The sequence below is a fragment of the Myotis daubentonii genome, chromosome 19 (assembly GCF_963259705.1).
Source record: "Myotis daubentonii chromosome 19, mMyoDau2.1, whole genome shotgun sequence".
Taxonomy (NCBI): Eukaryota; Metazoa; Chordata; class Mammalia; order Chiroptera; family Vespertilionidae; genus Myotis; species Myotis daubentonii.
Window position 1 is genome coordinate 15,036,188 of NC_081858.1, and position 21,327 is coordinate 15,057,514.

Sequence of the window (21,327 nt, forward strand, 5' to 3'; positions counted from 1 at the left end):
AATACTCTCAGTCAAGCCTCTCTATCTTGTAAGATTACAACATCATGCCATTTGATAGCTGAGACTCTTGGCCAAAGTCACACAGTAAAAATGAGTCCTGCTAGGTCTCCTGTGGAAGCCTTTCTCTCCAAATTTCAAAGGTCACTTCTTTCCAGTATTCAACACTGCCATCCATCCCTCTGTTTTCTAAAGAACTGATGAAGGCTAAAAAAAAAAAAAAAAAAAAATTGTAAATATGTGGAAGGAAATTTAACACCACATGCAGAGTCCTTTCTGAGAAAGAGCCTGAGATCAAAGCACATATCATCGCTGGGACACAGAATACCATGTAGTAGCAGTCGTAATCCCAGCCGAGTCCTGGGGTCCCTATCTCCACCCCAAACCACAAAATGAGCACCTTCAACACAATTAAGCCCTCTCCACCCAAATTCCACACCAATTACATGGGAGGCCTGGCCTCACAGCCCGCCTTCCCTCCGCCACCCCACTAAAAATACTTTATTAATAAGAGGGCAGCGTAAAGCCACAGACCTCCATCGGCTCCAGGGCAAGCCAGAGAGCAGCCTGACACCAGCAGCCCCCGCTGACACCCGACCCTCCTCTAGCGAGGACCCACGATGCTAGGTCTCCCTCTAATTACCAGGTGTCCGGCTCAGGGGCCGGCCAGTTATTTAGAGAACCAGCGCCTGCTCCTGGCACAGATGTCCGAGAGGCTGGGGTGGCGGGCTCTGTCTGCTCAAAGCCAGCTGCCCGAAGCTGCCATCTCCTCACTCTACCGTCCTGGGACCCCTCCTGCTGCCTCTGCACCCCAAAGCTCAGCAGCATCATGTCGCTTGCACACGCAGCTGCAGAGTACATGCTATCAGACGCCCTGCTGCCCGACCGCAGGGGCCCCCGCCTCAAGGGACTGCGCCTGGAACTCCCCCTGGACCGCATAGTCAAATTCGTAGCTGTGGGCTTCCCCTTGCTGCTGATGTCCCTGGCCTTTGCCCAGGAGTTCTCCTCCGGTAAGTGGCTTCCCAGACCCAGTGCATAGGAGGCTTCTCTCTCTCTCTCTCTCTCTCTCTCTCTCTCTCTCATTATATGTGCATACTATTGATTTCAGAGGAGAGGGAGAGATACAAGCATCAATGAGAGAATCATCGATTGGTTGCCTCCTGCACGCCCCCTACTGGGGACTGAGCTGGAAACCTGGGCTTGTGCCCTGACCAGGAATCAAACTGTGACCTCCTGGTTCATAGGTCGATGCTCAACCACTGAGCCACACCAGCTGGGTAGTTCACTCTTTACATGGGTTCTGATGCAAGGTAGCTCCCACATTGTCTGGGTGGTGTGACTGACCTGGGCATTACCCAGCCGGCTGGGTAGCATGCATTTAGGGCACCAGCAAAGCAGGGGCACCAACATTTTCTGAAAGTCATTTCCAAAATTTTACAATAAAAAAGATTTTGTTTAGCCCTAGCTGGTTTTGCTCAGTGGATAGAGCGACTGAAGGGTCGTGGTTCGATTCCTGGTCAGGGGACGTGCCCAGTTTGTGGGCTCGATCCCCAGTAGGGGATCTCTGAAATCAATAAAAAAATATTAAAAAAATTTTTGTTTAAATTTCAATATTCATGTATTTTTAAAAATATATATTTTATTGATATTTTTACAGAGAGGAAGGGAGAAGGATATAGAGTTAGAAACATCGATGAGAGAGAAACATCGATCAGCTGCCTCCTGCACACCCCCTACTGGGGATGTGCCTGCAACCAAGGTACATGCCCTTGACCGGAATCGAACCTGGGACCCTTCAGTCCACAGGCCGATGCTCTATCCACTGAGCCAAACAGGTTAGGGCAGTATTCATGTATTTTATGTCATTGCAATAATTAAACCTTTATTTTATATGGATGAGGGAGATTGGGGGCCTTATAATCTCTTCAGGGCCTAGGATTTCATGTATATTTCTGAGAGGAAGGGAGAGGGAGAGAGATAGAAACATCAATGATGAGAATCATTGATCGGCTGCCTCCAGGCATGACCCCCTACTGGAGATCGAGCCCACATACTGGGCATGTGCCCTGATCAGGAATAAAACTGTGACCTGACTCATAGGTCAGTCCTCAACCACTGAGCCACACCGGCTGGGCAGGACCTAGGACTTCTAAAGGTCTTTGCCATCCGTGCTTTCGACAAGTCCCTTATGTCCTTGGAGCCTTCTTCCTACTCCCTACCTCCAGGGTTACTGACTTCAGAACTTACGTTAGGTGCCTGACAGAGCTTGGAACATCACAGGTGAATAAACCCACTCACTCCTCTCCACACACACATGAACAAACACATGTATGTAGTGCCCTAGGTGATGGATGACCTCAGCAAGTCTGCCACCTCTACCGAAGGGAAGGCGGATTTCCCATGAACTGGGGTTTCTGGCTTTCCTTTCCAGCTGTGTGATTACCTGACGACATTTCCCAAGCAAGTGTGCCGACTCCCACTGCCTCTTCATTTACCCGCAGATGGGTCCCATTTCTGCCTCTGTCTAGAGCAGTGGTTCTCAACTTTCCTAATGCCGCGACACTTTAATACAGTTCCTCATGTTGTGGTGACCCCAACCATAAGATTATTTTCGTTGCTACTTCATAACTGTAATGTTTCTACTGTTATGAATCGTCATGTAAATATCTGGTATGCAGGATGTATTTAGGCGACCCCTGTGAAAGGGTCGTTCGACCGCCAAAGGGGTCGCGACCCACAGGTTGAGAACCGCTGGTCTAGAGAATGATGGGAAAACCCAACACGAGACATTCTCCCTCCAAACCCACTTTCCTTCCACCACCTCTCTTCCACCTTTTCTCTCGATTTGGGCTCAGAAGTCCAGGCAACTCAGCCTCTAAACGTTAGAACCCAGGTGTCAGCTCTCTGAGAAAGGAGATGTCATCATGAAACTGCAACCTTCTGGGGCCAAGCTGTGAGAGTGCAGGGAGCCGTCTTCCCCCCCACCCCCCACCCCCGCCCCGTCCCCTCCCCACACACACTCACTGCACCTCCCACCCCCTGACCCCCTGCTGCATGCCCGTCTGGGAGTCCAGGGAGAGCTCAGAGAGCAAAAAACTGGCAGACGCCAAAGGCAAGTCAGTCATGGGCAGGCCTGAGTCAAACAGCAGAGTGCTGTCCAGCCTTGCCCGTCCGACAGTGACACGGTGACACGGGCTTGCCAAACCCAGAAACTGGGGCACGGGAAGAAGGAAGTGCCTGCCAGGCACACAAATTGGCAGAGCCGTGGAGGTGCCCCCTGGATCCCCGTTCCTCACTCCAACTCAGGGCTTCCTCAAAGCCGTGTTCCTGTTCCAGGGTCTCCCATCAGCTGCTTCTCGCCCAGTAACTTCAGCGCTCGGCAGGCCGCCTATGTGGACAGTTCCTGTTGGGACTCGCTGGTTCACCACCAACAGGATGATGAGCCTGGTCGGTACCAGCTGAAATCCCTCTGGCCTCACAAGGTAACGTGGGCGCGGCTCCATCAGGCCGGCCTCACGGCTGAGTGGGGTGGGGCTGGGCTGCATCACTATATTCTCTCGTCTCTTCGCCACCCCTCCACTTTCATGTTGGTCACGGACTCACGTTTCAGGCATTCGTCAAACGTCTGGTGATCTTGGGTTTCCCACTGTTGGCTGACTGGGAGTTTTGTGCTGATGGATGAGGCTTGTTGGCCAGCAGCCCCGAGTTGAAGGAGATCCCTCGGGCCATTTCATTGCGAAAACCTCGAATGTCAGCGTCTGTAATCCTTTCTCTTGGGCTGGTCCGTTTTCCGAAGAAGAATGATTCGATCGATCCTAATTTTTGTGGCGGGGGCAGGGTGGAGCTGACTTCCAGCTCAGCTGCCAACCCTCTGGGAAGCAGATGTGGGTCCCAGCGTTCAGTATTCATGTAGCTTCCCCCCGTTCTCCGTGTGGTCCCCTGCAGAAGGGACCACAAGTGCTGAATCTCTCTGGCTCAGTTTCTGGGACGTGAACCAGAGCCTCCCGCAGGGGAGGGACAGGTCCTCACTGAGCGCATCGTGTAGCAGGAAGAATCTGCAGGGCTGGCTTTTCAGGATCCCTGTGCTCGGCCCCATCGGCAGCCCCTTTCAGCTGGACCCGCATCCCTAACTCCCGGGCCTTTCTGGTTCTGTGGTGAGGACAGCTTGCTTGCTCGCTCCTGCCTCAGCTCCCATCCACCCACAGGCTGGTCCCTTTGTCACGCAACTGCTTCTCAGTTCAACATTTTGTTGCTCTTGCCTCCTCTCCTGCTTTCTTCTCCTCCTTCTCCTTCTCCTTAAATATTTTTTAATGATTTCAGAGAGGAAAGAAGAGGGAGAGTGAGATAGAAACATCAATGATGGGAGAGAAATCATTGATCAGCTGCCTCCTGCACGCCCCGTACTGGGGATCGAGCCTGCAACCCGGGCACATGCTCCTGACCAGAATGGAACCTGGGACCCTTTCGTCTGCAGGCTGACGCTCTATCCACTGAGCCAAGCCGGCTGGAGCTCCTCTCCTGTTTTCTTTGTTCTTACAGGATTATGTCTTTTTGATCCCTTCACTGCTGTTCCCGAGTGGTTTTGTGAGGGAGCAGACGTCACATAAATGTCCAGTTCACAACGTTTAATCAGAAGTCACCGTGACGTTTTGTAGTTATGACAGTTTACAAGACCTCAAAATACCCTAGTTCCCGGATGCAGACAAACCAGACTTAATGCCGATTCACGAGACCTCCGTCCCGGGAAATGTCAAAGCCGGAGGTGGACGGCAACAAGTTCAAGACGGTACAGAGGGAATTCTACGTCAGGAAAGAGTAAAATCTCTAGGAGTGTAGACTGTTTACAAGGAATGTTTATTTTTTAAAACAGGTGTGAAAAGGTTCTAGTTCTCTCTCGTCGTCGTCCAATATATCTTTCAGAAACTTACGCATTCCCTTTCTGTTTCACACACACAGCCCTGGGGTGCCAGGACCATGGTTGGCCACGATTTCTGGTTAGCTCATAACATTACGTTGTTATGACAATTTACAAGGCTAACATGCATGGGGAATGGGGGGCCCTCCCTACCCACCCCATCCCTGATCCCTCTCTTACCTCCTTCCTTCCTCTCTCCCTCTCTTTCTGCCTCTTGCCTCTCTCCTTCCTGGGACCCTACACAGACCCCAGATCAGCAAAGAGGAGCTGGGGAGCCTGGATACTCGCTCTCCCTTCTTTCCCGGGCCTCACTGTACTCGGCCTTGGGTCCTGGGCCTGTGGTAGCTCCTTCCCCTTTGAGGCAGGGGCCCTTCCCTCAGAACTCTCTGCATCCTGGGCCTCCCTGCTCAGCTCGCTCTCGTCCCGCAGGCCCTCCCCTACTCCCTGCTGGCCCTGGCCATGGCCATGTACCTGCCAGTTCTGCTGTGGCAGTACGCAGCCGCGCCGGCCCTCAGCTCGGACCTGCTGTTCATCATCAGCGAACTGGACAAATCCTATAACCGCTCCATCCGCCTGGTGCAGCACATGGTGAAGATCCGGCACAAGAGCTCGGACCCCCACGTTTTCTGGGACGAGCTGGACAAGTGAGTCGTCTCCTCCACTCCTTTCTGAAGGGCTCCTCCCGGCATTAAAGTGATATCTGTGAGGTCATGTTTAAACTCGCCTCTATACCAGGGGTGGAGAACCTTTCTCCTGCCAAGAGGCCATTTGAATATTTATAACATCATTTCACGGGCCATTCAAAATTATCAACTTAAAAATTCACCTGCTGTGTTTGGTCAAACATTTAATTAACTCATCCCTAATGCCGTGGCAGGGCCAGACCCAATGATTTCCTGGGCCTTATATGGCCTGCGGGCCAGGCGTTCCCCACCCCTGCTCTGTACCACCCTTCTCAGGAGTGCACAGTGGTGAACACCTCCTCTCATTAACTCCCTCCACCTGTGTACCGGGAGAGGAGAACGGACCCTGCCCCCAGTTTGCAGATGAACACGGTCAGAAAGGGATTGGTCACTCAAAATACGACTTCCTATACCACGCCCCTGCTCGGAAACCTCCATCAGCTCCCCTCATGCGTATAGAAAAATATCCACATTCCCCCAAACATTCTTCAAGGCCTTCTACATACACTGCCACCAACTACTTTTTCTTTCTTTTTTTAAATACATTTTTATTGATTTCAGAGAGGGAGAGGGAGAGAGAGATAGAAACTTCAATGGTGAGAGAGAATCATTGATTGGCTGCCTCCTGCATGCCCCTACTGGGGATGGAGCCCGCAACCCGGGCATGTGCCCTGACCAGGAATCAAACCGTGACCTCCTGGTTCATAGGTCAATGCTCAACCATTGAGCCACGCCGGCCGGGCTGTTCTGGGCGCTTTAGATGTGTGTCCATGTGTGTGTGCTGGGGGGCAGAGGTGGGGAGGAGACAAAGCTACACCTCCCCAACTGGGCTTATATTCTATCAAGGGAAGACAAGACAGCGAATAATCATAACACATAATTATATGGTAGAAAATAAGTGGTGTGAAGAAAAACAGTGAGCAGGGTAAGGGTGGGGGTGGTCAGAAAAGCTGGGAGGCTGTGGAGTGGCACGGTTTTAAATAGAATGGCCAGGGTGGGCCCCACCAAGGGGATGGTTGAGCTAAGATTTGAAACCACATTCTGTCTCCGGATTATGCACACACTCTTTTCTGAAACCTACCTACCTCTCAAAGGCCAAGTCTAAGACAATATTCTCCATAAAGTTTTCTGAACACTCCAGCCCCTACGGTTATCCTCTGTCCTAATTTACAACTAGCATGGTTTGCAGTCATCACTTTAACAACAAATCAAGTGCTATTTTTATCTCATGTATGCGTAGCTTATCTGCCTCTTCCCCACAAGCCAGACTATAAGCTCCTTCAGAACAGAGACTGGCTTACGTGTGCCTGGATATCACAGCTCTCAACAAGTACTTGCTAGCACATTTATTTTTAAGGAATTTAAAAATATATATTTTATTGATTTCAGAGAGGAAGGGAAAGGGAGAGCTAGAAACATCAATGATGAGAGAGGATCATTGATTGGCTGCCTCCTGGACGCCCCCTACTAGGGATCGAGCCCGAAACCTCGGCATGTGCCCTTGATGGGAATCAAACCCGGGACCCCTCAGTCCGCAGGCCGACGCTCTATCCACTGAGCCAAACCAGCGAGGGCACACATTTATTTTTATAAACTAAATGAATTGGTATAAAAAAATCACAGAGTACTCAGACCACGAACCAGAATAGGCTTATTCAGACTCCCAGTCCAGTGCTAATTTAATAAGCCTTACTGCGTCCTAAGAATCCCACTTATTCTGCTTAGAGGTTTATTCTGCCTTGCTGGGCAGAAATCCACTGTGGCGATTTATTCCTCATTGATCATTCACCGGGTTTACTGCATTGCACTCAATGCGTGGGGAGTGAAGATGTACTTACTTATTCCCTCCTTTGGGGAGGAGGGTGGTTATGCTCGGAGAAGGCAGGTTTTCGTGGTTGGGAATGCCATGTTGGATACACAGAGTCTGTTACTTTGGATACAGTTCTCAACGGGCCCTCCTCACCTTGCCTCCTCTCTTCCCCTGCCCAGGGCCCGCACAGAACGATACTTCGAGTTCCCCTTGCTGGAGCGGTACCTGGCGTGTAAGCAGCGCTCACACTCACTAGTGGCTACCTACCTCCTGAGGAACTCCCTCTTGCTCCTCTTCACCTCCGCCACCTACCTGTACCTGGGCCACTTCCACCTGGATGTCTTCTTCCAAAAGGAGTTCAGCTGTTCCGTCAAGACAGAGCTGCTAAGCAATGAGACCTACATCCCCGACCTCATCACCTGCCGGCTGACCTCCCTGTCTGTTTTCCAGATTGTTAGTCTCTCCACTATAGCAACATACACCCTCCTGGTGCCAGTGATCATCTACAACCTCACACGGCTCTGTCGGTGGGACAAACGACTCCTGTCCATCTACGAGATGCTCCCAGCATTTGACCTCCTCAGCAGGAAGATGCTGGGGTGCCCCATCAATGACCTCAACGTGATCCTTCTTTTCCTCCGAGCCAACATCTCTGAGCTCATCTCTTTTAGCTGGTTGAGTGTCTTATGTGTGTTGAAGGACACGACCACCCAGAAGCACAACATTGACACGGTGGTCGATTTCATGACTTTATTAGCTGGCTTAGAACCCTCAAAACCTAAACACCTCACTCGCCAGGTGAGTGATGAAAACCCATAGTGAAGAAACCACAGAGCAAGAAATTTTACGGGTAAAAGTCTTTCTCCTTCCTCACAAGCCTCACACACTATCATAAAAAGAAATATACCTACTCTAGAATTGCTAAGCTCCGATTCCGCTGAATTATATATCCTGTAGCATGTTACCCTAAAGGTGAGAAGGTATAATCAACACATGGAAACAAATCTGAAAATTAGAGCTGAAGAGTCAGAGAACTAAAAAATTAGATCTAGAGCATAATATAAGGGGGGGGGGGGGAGCTACAACTAAAATTAAAGTGTAGACATTCTACAAGGAAAGAAGGTTCTAGAGCAGTGGTTCTCAACCTTCTGGCCCTTTAAATAGTTCATGTTGTGACCCAACCATAAAATTATTTTCGTTGCTACTTCATAACTGTAATGTTGCTATTGTTATGAATCGTCACGTAAATATCTGATATGCAGGATGGTCTTAGGCAACCCCTGTGAAAGGGTCATTCGACCGCCAAAGGGGTCGCGACCCACAAGTTGAGAACCACTGTTCTAGAGGCTATTAATGGAGGCAGGTTCTTCTCTCTATATGTACTCCATAGCCCTTCAGGGATATGTACTCTGCAGTGGGGTAAGCTGGTAGGAGAATAAAGATATGAAATCCAAAGAAGAAAACAAAACAAAACACAAAGATATGAAATCCCTGGGAACACTTTGGTGTGGCCTGAAACCCTAGGAGTATGCCCAGCTTGCTTTGTGAGTCATCAAACTTGGCCAGGCCTCCTGTGGCCTGCAAAGTGGGCAGGAGAAAATGATGGCAGGAACTTGCAACATGCTCTTGGGGCTTCGGGACAGTGTAGAACAAGGTCTGGGCCATGCACCCGCCATGGCTGGAGCCATGAGGTGTGCAGATACACCTTTTCATCATTTAAATCAGGGACTCACTTAACCAAGGGCTGGAACTTTAGGCTGTGGACTCCTTCACAACTCTTAATGGGTACAGGTGTGCTTTTCATAGCCCAGGGAGACTATACATCCACTTGGAGCCAACCGCTGGCCAGCAACCACTTAAGTAAAATGCTGGTGATCCCCTTCTCTCTCTCCTCTGACACATCACCCCATCTTATCTGATCACTCCCATTCCTGTGCCTGTATTTAATGGAACCTTACCTGACTCCAAAAGCCATACTCAGCCCACAATACCAATGATCTCTCATTTGATATTTATTTTTAAAGGTGCACATTATTATACCCTTTTTCATATGGGCATGTAAAAAAATATGTTGTTCCTGACAAATTTGGGTAAGTTTACCTAAAACAAGCAAAGGGGCTGACACATACGTGTTCATTAATGGCTTCCTATTGTCATTGGTAAAAGCCTAACTCTTCAGATTGGTACACAAGACTCTTTGCGATCCAAACACTGCCTACCCCTTCAGTCCTCTCGCCCCTCTCCACGTACTGGTACGTCTTTCACTCTAATCAACTACTTGTATTTTCTATGCTTCTCACGATGCTAAGCCTTAGAATATGCTCTCCCCAGTGCCCAAGATGCCCTCCTGTTGCCCTCTCTTCAGAGTCAGCCTGGGCACATTCAAGAAGCCTTCCAGCCCAACTGGGTGGCTCAGTGGTTGGGCATCGGCCTATGAACCAGGAGTTCTCGGTTCAATTCCCAGTCAGGGCATAAGCCCGGATTGCCGGCTCCATTCCCAGTGTGGGGTGTGCGGGAGGCAGCCGCTCAGTGATTCTCTGTCATCATTGATGTTTCTGTCTCTCTCTCCCTCTCCCTTCCTCTCTGAAATCAATATATATATATATATATATATATATATATATATATATATATATATATATATATATATATTTTTTTTTTTTTTTTTAAAGAAGCCTTCCCTACCACCTCCGCCTTCCCTAACTGGGTGCTGCCATATCATCCACTACCTGCCTGAAATAAAACTGACTCCACTGTATGAATATTGCCCCTTTACCGCCTGGCTCTCCCCCTTAAGTAAGTTTCCTAAACATTCTGCCCTAATAGGAACTACATATTCTTCTGAATAAATAAGTGGCCGATGAGCTGCTTGGTAACATTACAATGTTTGGAGCACACAGACCCAGCCTCTAAACAACCCTGTATGGAAAAAGTTTGTGCACCAAGATGCTCTCTGCAGCCATTGATGACCCAAAAGTCAAACAACGCGGGAATAAATATGTAACATTCCTCTGCCATCACTGAAATAATGCGGGTACCAAGTGTAAAAGCTGGTGTTGACAGCCGTGGGCCGTGGGAGCCCGAGGTTCGCGCCGAGAGGGTTTCCGCCGGTTCCTGCCTCAGCCCAACCTTCTCGGTCCTCTGCTACGTACGCTGTCGCGAGTGACTGAGGTTTACGTCAGCCGGCGCCGTGCTTTACGTTACTCGGCGCCGTGACGTAACTTCCGGGCAGGGTTACTTCCGAGGCAACCGCGGAGACAGGAGGCGCCCCCTGCCTTTGCGGGTTCAGGCCTAGGGCGCGCCGAGGAGCGTTCTGGAGAAATCGGTTCCTCAGGGCCCGCTTCCGCCAGCGCAGACCCGCCGAGGCGGGCGCCCCGCCGCCCCTCGGCCGAACGCCGATGCCCGCCGAGCCCGGGAGGCCCCGCGGCGGGGCCGGGCCATGAGCCTGCTGGGCGGCCTCGCCCCCTCGCCGCGGGCCGCGCCGCCGTTCAAGGCCAGGATGAAAAAGCTCCCGAAGCGGAGCCAGAACGAGAAGTACCGGCTCAAGTACCTGCGGCTGCGCAAAGCCGCCAAAGCCACGGTGTTTGTGAGTCTCACGCCGCTCGGCCCGTCGCCCCGCCGCCCGCATCCGCGAAAGCTTTCCCCCAACCGTCCCCTTCCTGGGGGAGGGCGGCGGTCATCTATAAGTGTTAGCCTTGGCGGTGCACGTCGCTTCTCGGTAGCCCCGTGCCCTGGGACAGGTCACGTCCTTCTGTAATCCTGGCTCTTGTCTGTGAGATTGAATAACTACCCTGCGAGTTGCGAAGATTAAATGAGGCAAGGAAAGGCTTTGGTGTCTCGCTGTGCCCGTACGTTCTAGCCAGTATCCTTATAACCCAACACTCTCGGGAATGCGTCTGGTTTGCAAGAGAACCCTGAGGACGAGGCACCGTCTTTAACAACATCGAGGCCCAAAGAGGTGATGGGCGGAAGGGCGCTGTGTCGGAGCCCTGCCCGACTGGACACCGCGATTCTCGTTTCTTCATTACTTACCCCCCCCCCCCCCCCCAGCCTATTTCCTCTGCACCGCGGACCCCTTCCCGGAACAGATACATGCACGAAGCTTTCAGCAGCGTAACCCCTTCCGCCCTCCTTTGAGCCTCCCATGTTCCTGCCCCGCTTTTGCCGTAGGGGCACTGGGGGCACTGGGGGCACTGGGGGCAGCAAGGAGCTGTTTGCCAATGACTGGCTCCGCCCAGGCTTGCTCGGTGTCGGGCAATGGGAGTGGAGTCCTCAAAGGTCCTCCCAGGTCGGGATCACCCACCACCTGACCTCTTCTTTCTACCCCCAAACTTGGAAAATCCTCCAAGCTGTTTTTGGAAGCGTAAGGGCAGGTTTGGAAATGAGCACATTCAACATTTACTTAGCACTTGCTGTGTGCACTGGAGAGAAGTCAGAAAAGTCAGATTAAGAGGATCGGATACCTTATTCCCCCCCGCCCCCCAACTACTTGTCAAAGGCACATAAAGCTTGGAGCCGCTGTTATGAGAAGGACTTTGGTTCCGTTAAGTGTTACGTAAAGGTTTTGTGGAGAAAAGGGCTGTTGTTTTGAACATTCAGGGTTTGAGGTCCCACCTTGTGGAATGTCCGGACAGCTTGGAGCACCCCCTTCAGGATTGAAGGAATGAGTGAGTGAATGAATGAATGATGCTTGGGAAATAGATTGGGTCGTCAGTACAGGCAGACAGTACTTGGATAAGGAAGGTTAAGCATTTTACATACTGGAGTTGATTTTGTTCATCCCGTTTTTCTCTTTAGGATTCATATTGCACGGGATGCTTTGCGTTAGGTTGGTTTTCTAAGCCCCTCAAAGTACTTGGGAATGGGTATTCATATTTTTATGGGTTGAATTTAAGCATCTGTGGATTTAAGCCATATTCCCTTTTCTCTGCCAAAGGCTACCCTACTTAGGATGACTGTACATCTTGGTTTGCCTAGAACAGCCATAGTTTACCATATTGTTCTAGCATAATCATTAAGAGTGCCCCCTTTTTACTCAGATACCCCAGTTTTGATAAATTCTATAATTACCCTGACTCTACCAGGTTCTTTTATAGTTTGCACAGTAGACTAGTTCTTCTTCTTATCTAGCAACAAAGACTTCTTTGGTTTGAAATAGAATTCTTCTTCCCAGCATAATACTTTGATCTTTTATTCATTTTATGTGATTACTAGAGGCCCACTGTATGAAATTCTTGCACTTGGGGGGTGGCCCTCAGCCCAGCCTGAGCCCTCTCGCAGTCCGGGCTCCCACCACCACCACCGGGCTCACCAGCTGTGAGCCCAGCTCAGGGCTTCTGGCTGAGTGGTGCTCCCCCTGTGGGAGTGCACTGACCACCAGGGGGCATCTCCTGCATGAGCGTCTGCCCCCTGTGGTCTGTATGTCATAGTGACCTGTCATTCTGCCGTTCGGTCCATTTGCATATTAGCCTTTTATTATATAGGATATTTCTTTTTTTTTTTTTTAAGGAAAATGCTGCTATTTGTGATGAAATTGCTCGTCTTGAGGAAAAATTTCTTAAAGCAAAAGAAGAAAGACGGTGAGCAGACTTCATTTTGTGTTCAGAACCTCAGTTTTGGTGGTTGATATGGTGTTATCGCTCTGGGGACTTTTCTCCAGTGGGAGTTTTGTGCATTGCACAGCCCGCTGGCCACTGATCAAGTAGAGAAACCTACAACCTGTGGTATTGGTTCCTGTTTACTCAGGTCGTGTTAGACCAATAGCGATGAGACAGCTCCTCTGTTCATCTCTCTGATAAAGCCCTCTTGCTCCAACTAATAAGTAATCTAATTATGACTCCACAATTATAAAAAACACTCTCTTATTCTGCAAATATTTACTCTGTGCAAAGCACAATGAGTATGTATACATCTGCAATTCACGGTACCTTCCAGATGCAAAGAGATACACTGCAATTCTTTATCCTTGGCCCCGTGAGCATTCCCCTCTGGAACTTTATTGTTCCCAGGGTCCAATAAGAATGTTATCTTTCTGAGTACATTGATCTTGATATAGTCCTGGCTTTCCCAGAACGTCAGTGAAGTACTGACCTAGAGGAGAGGGAAGTTCACCGTCTGCTTCCTCGCCTTCCCACCTCAGGTACCTGCTGAAGAAACTCCTGCAGCTGCAGGCTCTGACCGAAGGGGAAGTGCCGCCTGCCGCGCCTGCTCACAGCTCCAGCTTGCCCCTGGCTTATGGCGTGGCCAGCTCTGTGGGAGCTCTGCAGGGAGCGGGGGCCAGTTCCGGGCCCAGCACGGGGGCTGAGGAACCATTTGGGAAGAAAGCCAAGAAGGAGAAAAAAGAAAAAGGCAAAGAGAATAACAAATTGGAAGGTACCTCAGAGGACATATCAGTTGTGCCAGTGGCTCAGCAGTTATTGACAACGACCTGATACTCACTGGTAGACACACACAGCCACAGATATCCTTAAACTCTCATCTGGTCCTTAAGCAGCCCTCATAGCCTGTGAAAAGCAAGTGGATCAGAGTCACTTTGACCTGGTCAGATGTGAAGGGAGCAGCTAAGGCTTCCACCTTCTTCCCTAACCCCAACTCTCTGGGCTGCCTTCAGTCCTGTCTTTCCTAGACGCAGGGAAACAACCGATGTGGCCTTTAGAGCACACTGCTGGCTTGGGAAATTTCTGATCTTTAAAAGTGAAGTAAGAACCTTAAAATGTTCAAGGCTTGCCTGGCTGGTGTGGCTCAGAGGTTGAGCATTGACCTATGAACCAGGAGTTCACATTTAGATTCCCAGTCAGGGTACATGCTGGGGTTGTGGGCTTGATCCCCATTACCGGCTTGATCCCCAGTAGGGAACGTGCAGGAGGCAGTCGATCAACGATTCTTTCTCCTCATTGATGTTTCTGTATCTCCCTTCCTCTCTGAAATCAGTAACAATATATGTCTTTTTAAAAGTACAAGGCTTTTAGGTCCTAAGCAGTAATATTAAAAGTGGTTACTGCTAGGTGGGTGGGTTAGAAAGATACTCAGGGCTTTCGAGAAAAGTCCCATGTGCCCATTCAGTGAGTGTGTAGACCCAGGATTGGCTTACTACGCTTAGCACTTACATGTAAAGTTTTCCTTTCCCCTTAGCATTGGGAGGGGCCTAAAGTGGGTGACCCCAGATTTGCGTTTCAGTTCTGAAGAAAACATCCAAGAGAAAGAAAATGGAGGGAGGTGCTCGCAAGCTGGTTCAGCCCATTGCCCTGGATCCCTCAGGACGGCCTGTGTTCCCCATCGGACTGGGGGGTCTCACAGTATATAGCCTGGGGGAGGTGAGTGAGACCAGCGATGTATAGAGAGAATCAGAAATACGGGAATGGGGTTGAGCCTTCCCTCCCTCTTCCCACTAGTAGCAGCCCCTTGCTCTTCCAGACCAACCCCGGAAAATCTCCGTCCCGAGGACCAGGTTGGTTTTGTCTGCGGCATAGCCTACACTCTTTCTGTGTGATTTGAGTCACTCTTTGCAGCCCCAAAGTGGTTCCAAAGGCTACCTGTAGGCCTCTGAATTCTCCAGTGACCTCAACTGCAGGTTGGGGAATCTTTTTTATAGATCATCACCGACCGACCTGGCTTCCATGATGAGAGTGCCATCTACCCTGTGGGCTACTGCAGTACTCGAATATATGCCAGCATGAAGTGCCCAGATGAAAAGTGTCTGTATACCTGTCAGATCAAGGATGGCGGTGCACAGCCGCAGGTATTTCTCTTCGTAAAAATTTATCGAACTTTGTAGAAAACTGGTCAAGGAATTAAGTTGAATAGCCCTGTTACAAAAATACTTCCTTGGCAAAAATTCATATTAATATAATTTTGATCTAACAGTTTTTTAATAAATAGTCAAGGTATTTTGCAATTCAAAAAATACAGAAATGGAAATGGGGATTTGCAGTCAGATGGCCTATACTCCTCTTAGATGTTGTAAAATGAAATGGAGAATGATTTCACTTGTTTTTAAGATACCAGTTGCATTTGTCCTTATAGGTATAAGTAGATAGAAAGGGGTCTGGAAAGGCATGTAACCAATTAAGTGTTGACCTCTGGAGAGCAGTCAGGCCAGGAGTGTAGAATTGAGACAGTCGAAGGACTTTCTGTTTTCTTTGATTTGTGTGAATTTTAAATGGCACTGTAAGAAATTGAACCCACCTCCTAGTATGGTATACATCAGCTTCAAGTTCCAGAGTAAAGAACAGTTACAGCAGTAGCATGACTTTCTCTCTACTACTTTTTCCTTGAAAAGTGCTCTCATGGCTTCTTTATCTTTTTCAGTTTGAAATCGTTCCTGAAGAGGACCCTCAGAATGCCATTGTCAGCTCTTCTGCAAACGCCTGTCATGCAGAACTGCTCAAGGCCATAAGGGCTACTATGTAAGTTGACCAGCAGCTTGAAGACAAAAAAAGATCACTTTGGTACAGGGAGACTTTTTCTCTTGCTTTTAAAGCATTTTATCCGATGCTTCCTCTCATCCTTCAGATGTCTTAGCAGCTAGTCTCCAGAGTGCCCACGTCAAGAAAGCTTACTCTGGGTGTTCATGCCCACATTCCATCCCTAAACCCATTCTCATCTCCCTCTGAGCGCTCGGATTAAAGTTCTCCCTCTCCTATTTAGGGGGAAATTAATGCCTGACCTGCTTCCATCTGGAGCTGACTTCTTTGGGTTTTCTCATCCAACCATCCAGAACCTGATCCAGAGTTGTCCAGGAGCTCGAAAATGTGTCAAGTAAGTGTGGTCAAATCCATTGCCTTGAGAGACATTCCATGATCGGTGGCCAGGGACCTAAACTGTGTGATTCATTTGTACATTTACTGAGCCGCTGCTGTGCACAGCATGCTTGTTCCTTGACTACCATGCCTTAGTATTGTCTTAGCCTCTGGACAGGGAAGCAGAAGCCAGTACCTCATGTATGTAATTGTCATTTTTTTGTGTGTACCATGACAGCAAAGGAAATCTGCAGAATAAAGAAGCCTTTCTATCTTTTTTTCTTTTTTAATGTAAGTATAAAATGAAATAACAAGTACTTTGATATGTCATCATTTTTATGGTGCTACATTTATTGAAAGTGTGAAGATACAGAACCTTTATAAATATCTAGAATTAAAAATTACCTATGAAGATAAAAACAGATTGGTTTTAAAAAGTCAATTTAGTTAATATTCTATTTGCTATGTTTCTATGATAATATTTGGTATAAACACTACAAAATAAGGCAAACTTCTGGAAAAAGTCATTAATAAAATTTTATGAAAAAGTGTTCAGTCCTAATTTAATTTGTAGAATCACTGGCAAAGTACGCCAGGCGAGTAGAGCAGTTTCGAGGTCCAGTTTCGGACAGAAGGAGCCTTCTCTATTTTGGTGCCAGAGGTGGTCGGACGCCCCGCAGCTTCATTTCGTCGAGTCCTTTCCAGTACTTAAAATTGTTGTCCAGATGCTGCAGTAACTCCGGTAGGTCTACAAAGTCGTCCCAAGCACGGTACATGTCTGCGACGAAGTAGTCGATGAAGGAGACCTGGGACTTGGGGATGCTGCAGGTGTTTCGGTCAAAAGCTGGCATCGCCACAGGCAAGTCCAGCTTCTTTTCCTCTTCCGTCTGAGAAAAATACTCCTCCGAGATGCGTGCAGCCCACTCGATGCACTGCTCCAAGGGCCGGCAGGGGTTGGACACGTCCGCGCACTTGATCATCATCCGCTTGATCAGAGTCTGGTTCTCTGGAGACCGGAGCATCATGTCTACGTCACGAGGGTTTGGCTCACTCCCTTCGCTTTCCTCCAGCTCTGCCAAGGGCTTGACGACACTGTTGACAAACTTATTGATGTGCTCGAAGTGCCTGGTCATCTCTGTGGCCAAGACCATGTCGATGATGGCCTGGCGCAGCATCCGGTAGTCATTCCTCTCCACGTTCTTGAAGATGTTGCTCTTGTCCTCCTTGGCGGTCAGCTGGAAGGCCAGGGCCGCATGGTGGCTCTCCAACACGGCATAGTCGTTATACAGCACAGCCAGCGCGCTGCCCGCGTTGCACAGGAAGAGGTTGGTCCTCCCCGGGTGGTCCAGGTCGTGGATGGCGGCTGCGATGAGAGCGGCGGCCTCGTCCACTGAGTCTAACGCTTGCTTGATCCTCTCCTGGCAGAGGAAGTAGGCGGTGGCGTGCAGCACGTCGGCAGCATGGGTGGAGCTGTGGTAGGGGTTGGAGGAGTGGTAGTTGGCTTCCATAGTCTGCAGCCACAGTCGCAGCGTCGTCTCTGAGCACTTCAAGAATTCACAGACCCCAAAGCGAGCGAAGATTTTGAGACCAAGAAAAGTCAAAGGCCTTTTCTGAGTGGCAGTCTCCAGTTCAAAAACATTAAAGTCCCAGTCGTCATCGTTTTCCATGGCCTCAGTTATCCGCGCTGGGATATTGTGAAGGGACTCGGAGGTGAGTAAGCTGCCTGAAATTTGATGCAGGTTTTTTGTGGAGAGAGTGCACTCGTCCCCAGATAGTCTTCGAAAACCGTCAGACATCAGGCCCCCAATGAGGCCCTTGGTGTGAGGATCCTCTTCGTTCCCCCCGAACTGTGGTGAATACAGCTCCGAGGTTCTCAGAATTTCCAGGGCGCGGTCTAAGGCGTCCGTCACAGGCACGGAGCTGTTCTCCTGGGCAGCACTGATGATATTGATCACCTTCGTGATGGGCGCCTCGGTGGTCATGGAGTGGATCCGGGCCATGGAGGAGTGTCGCCTCTGGCTGGCCACTTCGCTTGCTCGTGAGGCCACACTCCTGACGTCCAGGGAGCTTCTCCTCTTGTCTTTATGTTTACCCGATGGAGTATCTGTCGGAGTGTCAGAATGAACCGATTCCGTGATCTTCGCAGCCTTACTGTTGCCGCTGCTCACTCGGATGATGGACACATAGTGTCTAATTTTTCCTCCCTGTCCAATGACAGGTATTATCTTCACATTTTGTACATTATCTCTGTTTGTGGAGTGGTAAACGCCTTGCCACTCCTTGCCCATCTTCATGCATGAATTTATAGTACTGAACAAGTCAGCCTTTTTCTCATTTACAGGCATTTTTGCTAACTCATTCCCTAATAATTCACCCAACTCATAGCCCACTGTTGTTTCAAATGCTGGATTTACATACTGTATGTAGTTGTCCTCACTCGTGATTTTAATGGCGTCTTGGCTGTTCTCTAGTGCAGTGAATACTGAATTACAAGCCCTGAGTTTCAGCTGTGACCGCACCTCTCCAAACTCCAGCTGCCGCAGCTCCGCGTAACAGGCCAGGAGGCTGGGGTTCTCCACGTACCTCCTCGTAACGCCGGCCCTAATGAGGGGCATCACAGACTCCTCTACATCCTGCCTGCGCACTACACCAACGATAACTGTGTTTTCTGAAACTTGTGTGGCTCGAATAGACTGGCACAGCGCCGGGGCGTCCAGCTGCTGGGGGTTTCTGTGGTCGATGATGATGATGTCGTGATTTGCAGCCAGGAAACAGGTCAGGACAGCCTGGACCTCCAGGGCCACCGTGCACTTGAACCCTGCTTTCTCACACGCCTTACGGAATCCTTTACACTGGCTGTCGTCATTGATAAACACTAAAAGTACCTGGAGTTGATCTGCGTGAAACCTCATGGGGCCAAAATGGACGTGAGATGTTGGTCTCTCCGAGTCGGGGTCCGCGGGGAGGGCGCCGCTGGTGGTGGCCAAGGCTCCGGGCTCCGGTTGGAGCAGGGCGCCCGGCCCGCCCGGGGCGGGCAGCAGCGCCGTGGGGTCCTGCGCGTCCTCGGCCTCCCGGGCGCCCAGGTACACGGTCTGGGTCTCAGTAATGTGGATGCTCGAGGCGCAGCCCATGCTGGCGGGGCGCCGCGGACACACTGGCGGCGGCCGCTCTCCGGTCAGCAAACGGTCAGCAAACGGCCCGCCCGCGCCTCGTGGCCACCGTCAGCGCCGTGTCATCGCCGCGGGGGCAGGCGGACGGCGGGAGCGCGGGTCTCACATCAGGAAGCGCGGCCTCCGCTTTTATCACGGGGCCTCGGACACCCCGCCGAACATCCCCCCCCCCCGCCCCCCCTGGCGCCCGGCCGCCCTCACATCGCCCACTCGCCGGCCGCGCTTCCCGGAAACGCCTGGACGCCTGGGAGGAGATTCGCGGCGCCCCACACCTCGCGGCTCCGAGCCCCTAAAGAAGCGCCTCGCCGCGCACGCCCTGAGGTCCAGGGCTGAGGGGAGCCCGTTGGGTGGCCACCAGCTGAGAGGCAGTGAGCGTGGAACCAGGCGCCCAGCCCGCGCCTTCGAGGACGCAGACACGGCGCCGCGCCACCGGGACCTGCAGGCTCCGCGGGTTTGGAGGCAGCGCCACGCCCCCGCGCCGAGCGGCAGCCTCTGGGGCCGGCCCCTTTCTATCTTTTGAAAGTTTATTTTTTTAGTTAATATGTTATTAGAAACATATTGGAGAGAGCTACAGGAAAAAGTACCTGATCCCATTGGAGGAAAGAATGGGCTGTGGCTAACAGACAGCTCTTGCTAATGATCCCCTTTGATCCTGCAGTTACCAGTGGGTGAAATATGATGTGTGCAAACCTGGAGATGGGCAGCTGCCCCAAGGACCGCTGGAGAATGATGCAGCTATAAGCTTTGAAGCCTTTCAGAGACAGATCTTTGATGAAGAGCATAGTGATGATCCCATTCTGCAAGGTATCTTTAATATTATCTTTCTGGTTTGGAGGTTTTCCATACTTAGGCCCTCTTCATTCATAGCTGAGTTCCCCAAATGTCTGGGCAGTAAGTGACTCAGGCTTTCACTGCTCCAGTCTTGGAGAGTCCTGAGCCTGGAGGACCCACTGAAGCTCTCCAGCAGTCCCCACTGAAGTCACAGGGCACGGCTGTGATCATAGTAAGGCAGGGCCCACTGGAAAACTAGGGTTTCTCATTTTTACTGAGGTTACGGTTTACGATGCAGGACTAAGATTCCAAGTGGGATAAAGGGGATCAGGTCAAGGCCTTGGTCCTGCCTCTGTACCATGGATTCCCTATCATAAATGGAAGGAGCAATTGGGATTGGCACTGGGATCATAGGGAGAGCTTGAACTGGAAATAAGAAAACAATTAAAATTCTCACTCTTTGCCTAATATACTACATAACCTTAGGCAAGTCACTTAAATCTATTTCAGCCACAATAAAAGTAAATGTCCTATCTTACCCAACAAGGATGAAATTGGGCTGACAGATGCAAGGATGTTAACGATTTAAAGGAACATATATGTATCTGATCAGCCTCCTGAGATTTCTAGGCAACACTAAAACTTAAGGAATTTCCCCCCCCCCCACAGGATCCTTGGACCTCCCGGAGCTTCAGCCTACAGCCTTTGTGTCTTACCAGCCCATGTTCCTGACAGATGAACCCCTGGTAGATGATCCCCTACAGCACTTGAAGTCTCCACCGCAGTGCAGCCCAACGCAGTCTTCAGATTGAATGAGAAGGGATCAGATACCACATCATTTTCATCATGATGATTTTAACTTCAACTAAAACTTAAAATATATGGAAAGAGGCAGCAATTTAAAAGTGAAGATTAAATTAACACATTTTGTCATGGAGGTTCCCATGGTGACAGTTTTCCCTGAGAAAAACTTCACCTGCTTTATTTTTAGTAATAAATTTCTCTTGACAATACTGCTTATTTTCATCTTGTCATTAGGATATGATGTTTTGCTTAGCTCTGCCTCAGGTGGAGTAAAACTTAAGTCCTTTATTAACCAGAGTGAGTGATGGCTGCTGACTCATACAGGAGTAAGACCCTGACAACCTTCTACCCTTGATTCTGATCCTAGTTCAAGGCATGTTAAGTCCCAGCCCCTGCACTGGAAATGGCTGTTTTATTTTTGTGTTAGTGTCATCAAAAT

At 50.0% G+C, this 21,327-nt stretch overlaps 3 protein-coding genes across 3 annotated transcripts; 2 read left to right on the forward strand and 1 right to left on the reverse strand.

Annotated features, from left to right (window-relative positions):
• The first annotated feature begins 826 nt into the window (after window positions 1-826).
• Window positions 827-8,304, forward strand: PANX3 (pannexin 3). The gene is made up of 4 exons (XM_059676306.1): window positions 827-1,007; window positions 3,334-3,479; window positions 5,342-5,556; window positions 7,585-8,304. Exons 1-4 carry the CDS (start codon window positions 827-829, stop codon window positions 8,222-8,224), a joined length of 1,182 nt encoding a protein of 393 aa, XP_059532289.1. The 3' UTR covers window positions 8,225-8,304.
• A 2,323-nt stretch (window positions 8,305-10,627) lies between these two features.
• Window positions 10,628-21,097, forward strand: TBRG1 (transforming growth factor beta regulator 1). The gene is made up of 9 exons (XM_059676634.1): window positions 10,628-10,991; window positions 12,914-12,984; window positions 13,545-13,777; window positions 14,582-14,718; window positions 14,997-15,143; window positions 15,713-15,810; window positions 16,052-16,162; window positions 19,972-20,117; window positions 20,754-21,097. The coding sequence occupies exons 1-9, from the start codon at window positions 10,845-10,847 to the stop codon at window positions 20,894-20,896; spliced, it is 1,233 nt and encodes a 410-aa protein (XP_059532617.1). The 5' UTR covers window positions 10,628-10,844; the 3' UTR covers window positions 20,897-21,097.
• On the reverse strand, window positions 16,536-19,276 carry LOC132221954 (high affinity cAMP-specific and IBMX-insensitive 3',5'-cyclic phosphodiesterase 8A-like). The gene has a single exon (XM_059676632.1). It carries the CDS (start codon window positions 19,272-19,274, stop codon window positions 16,788-16,790), a length of 2,487 nt encoding a protein of 828 aa, XP_059532615.1. The 5' UTR covers window positions 19,275-19,276; the 3' UTR covers window positions 16,536-16,787.
• Window positions 21,098-21,327: the final 230 nt, after the last annotated feature.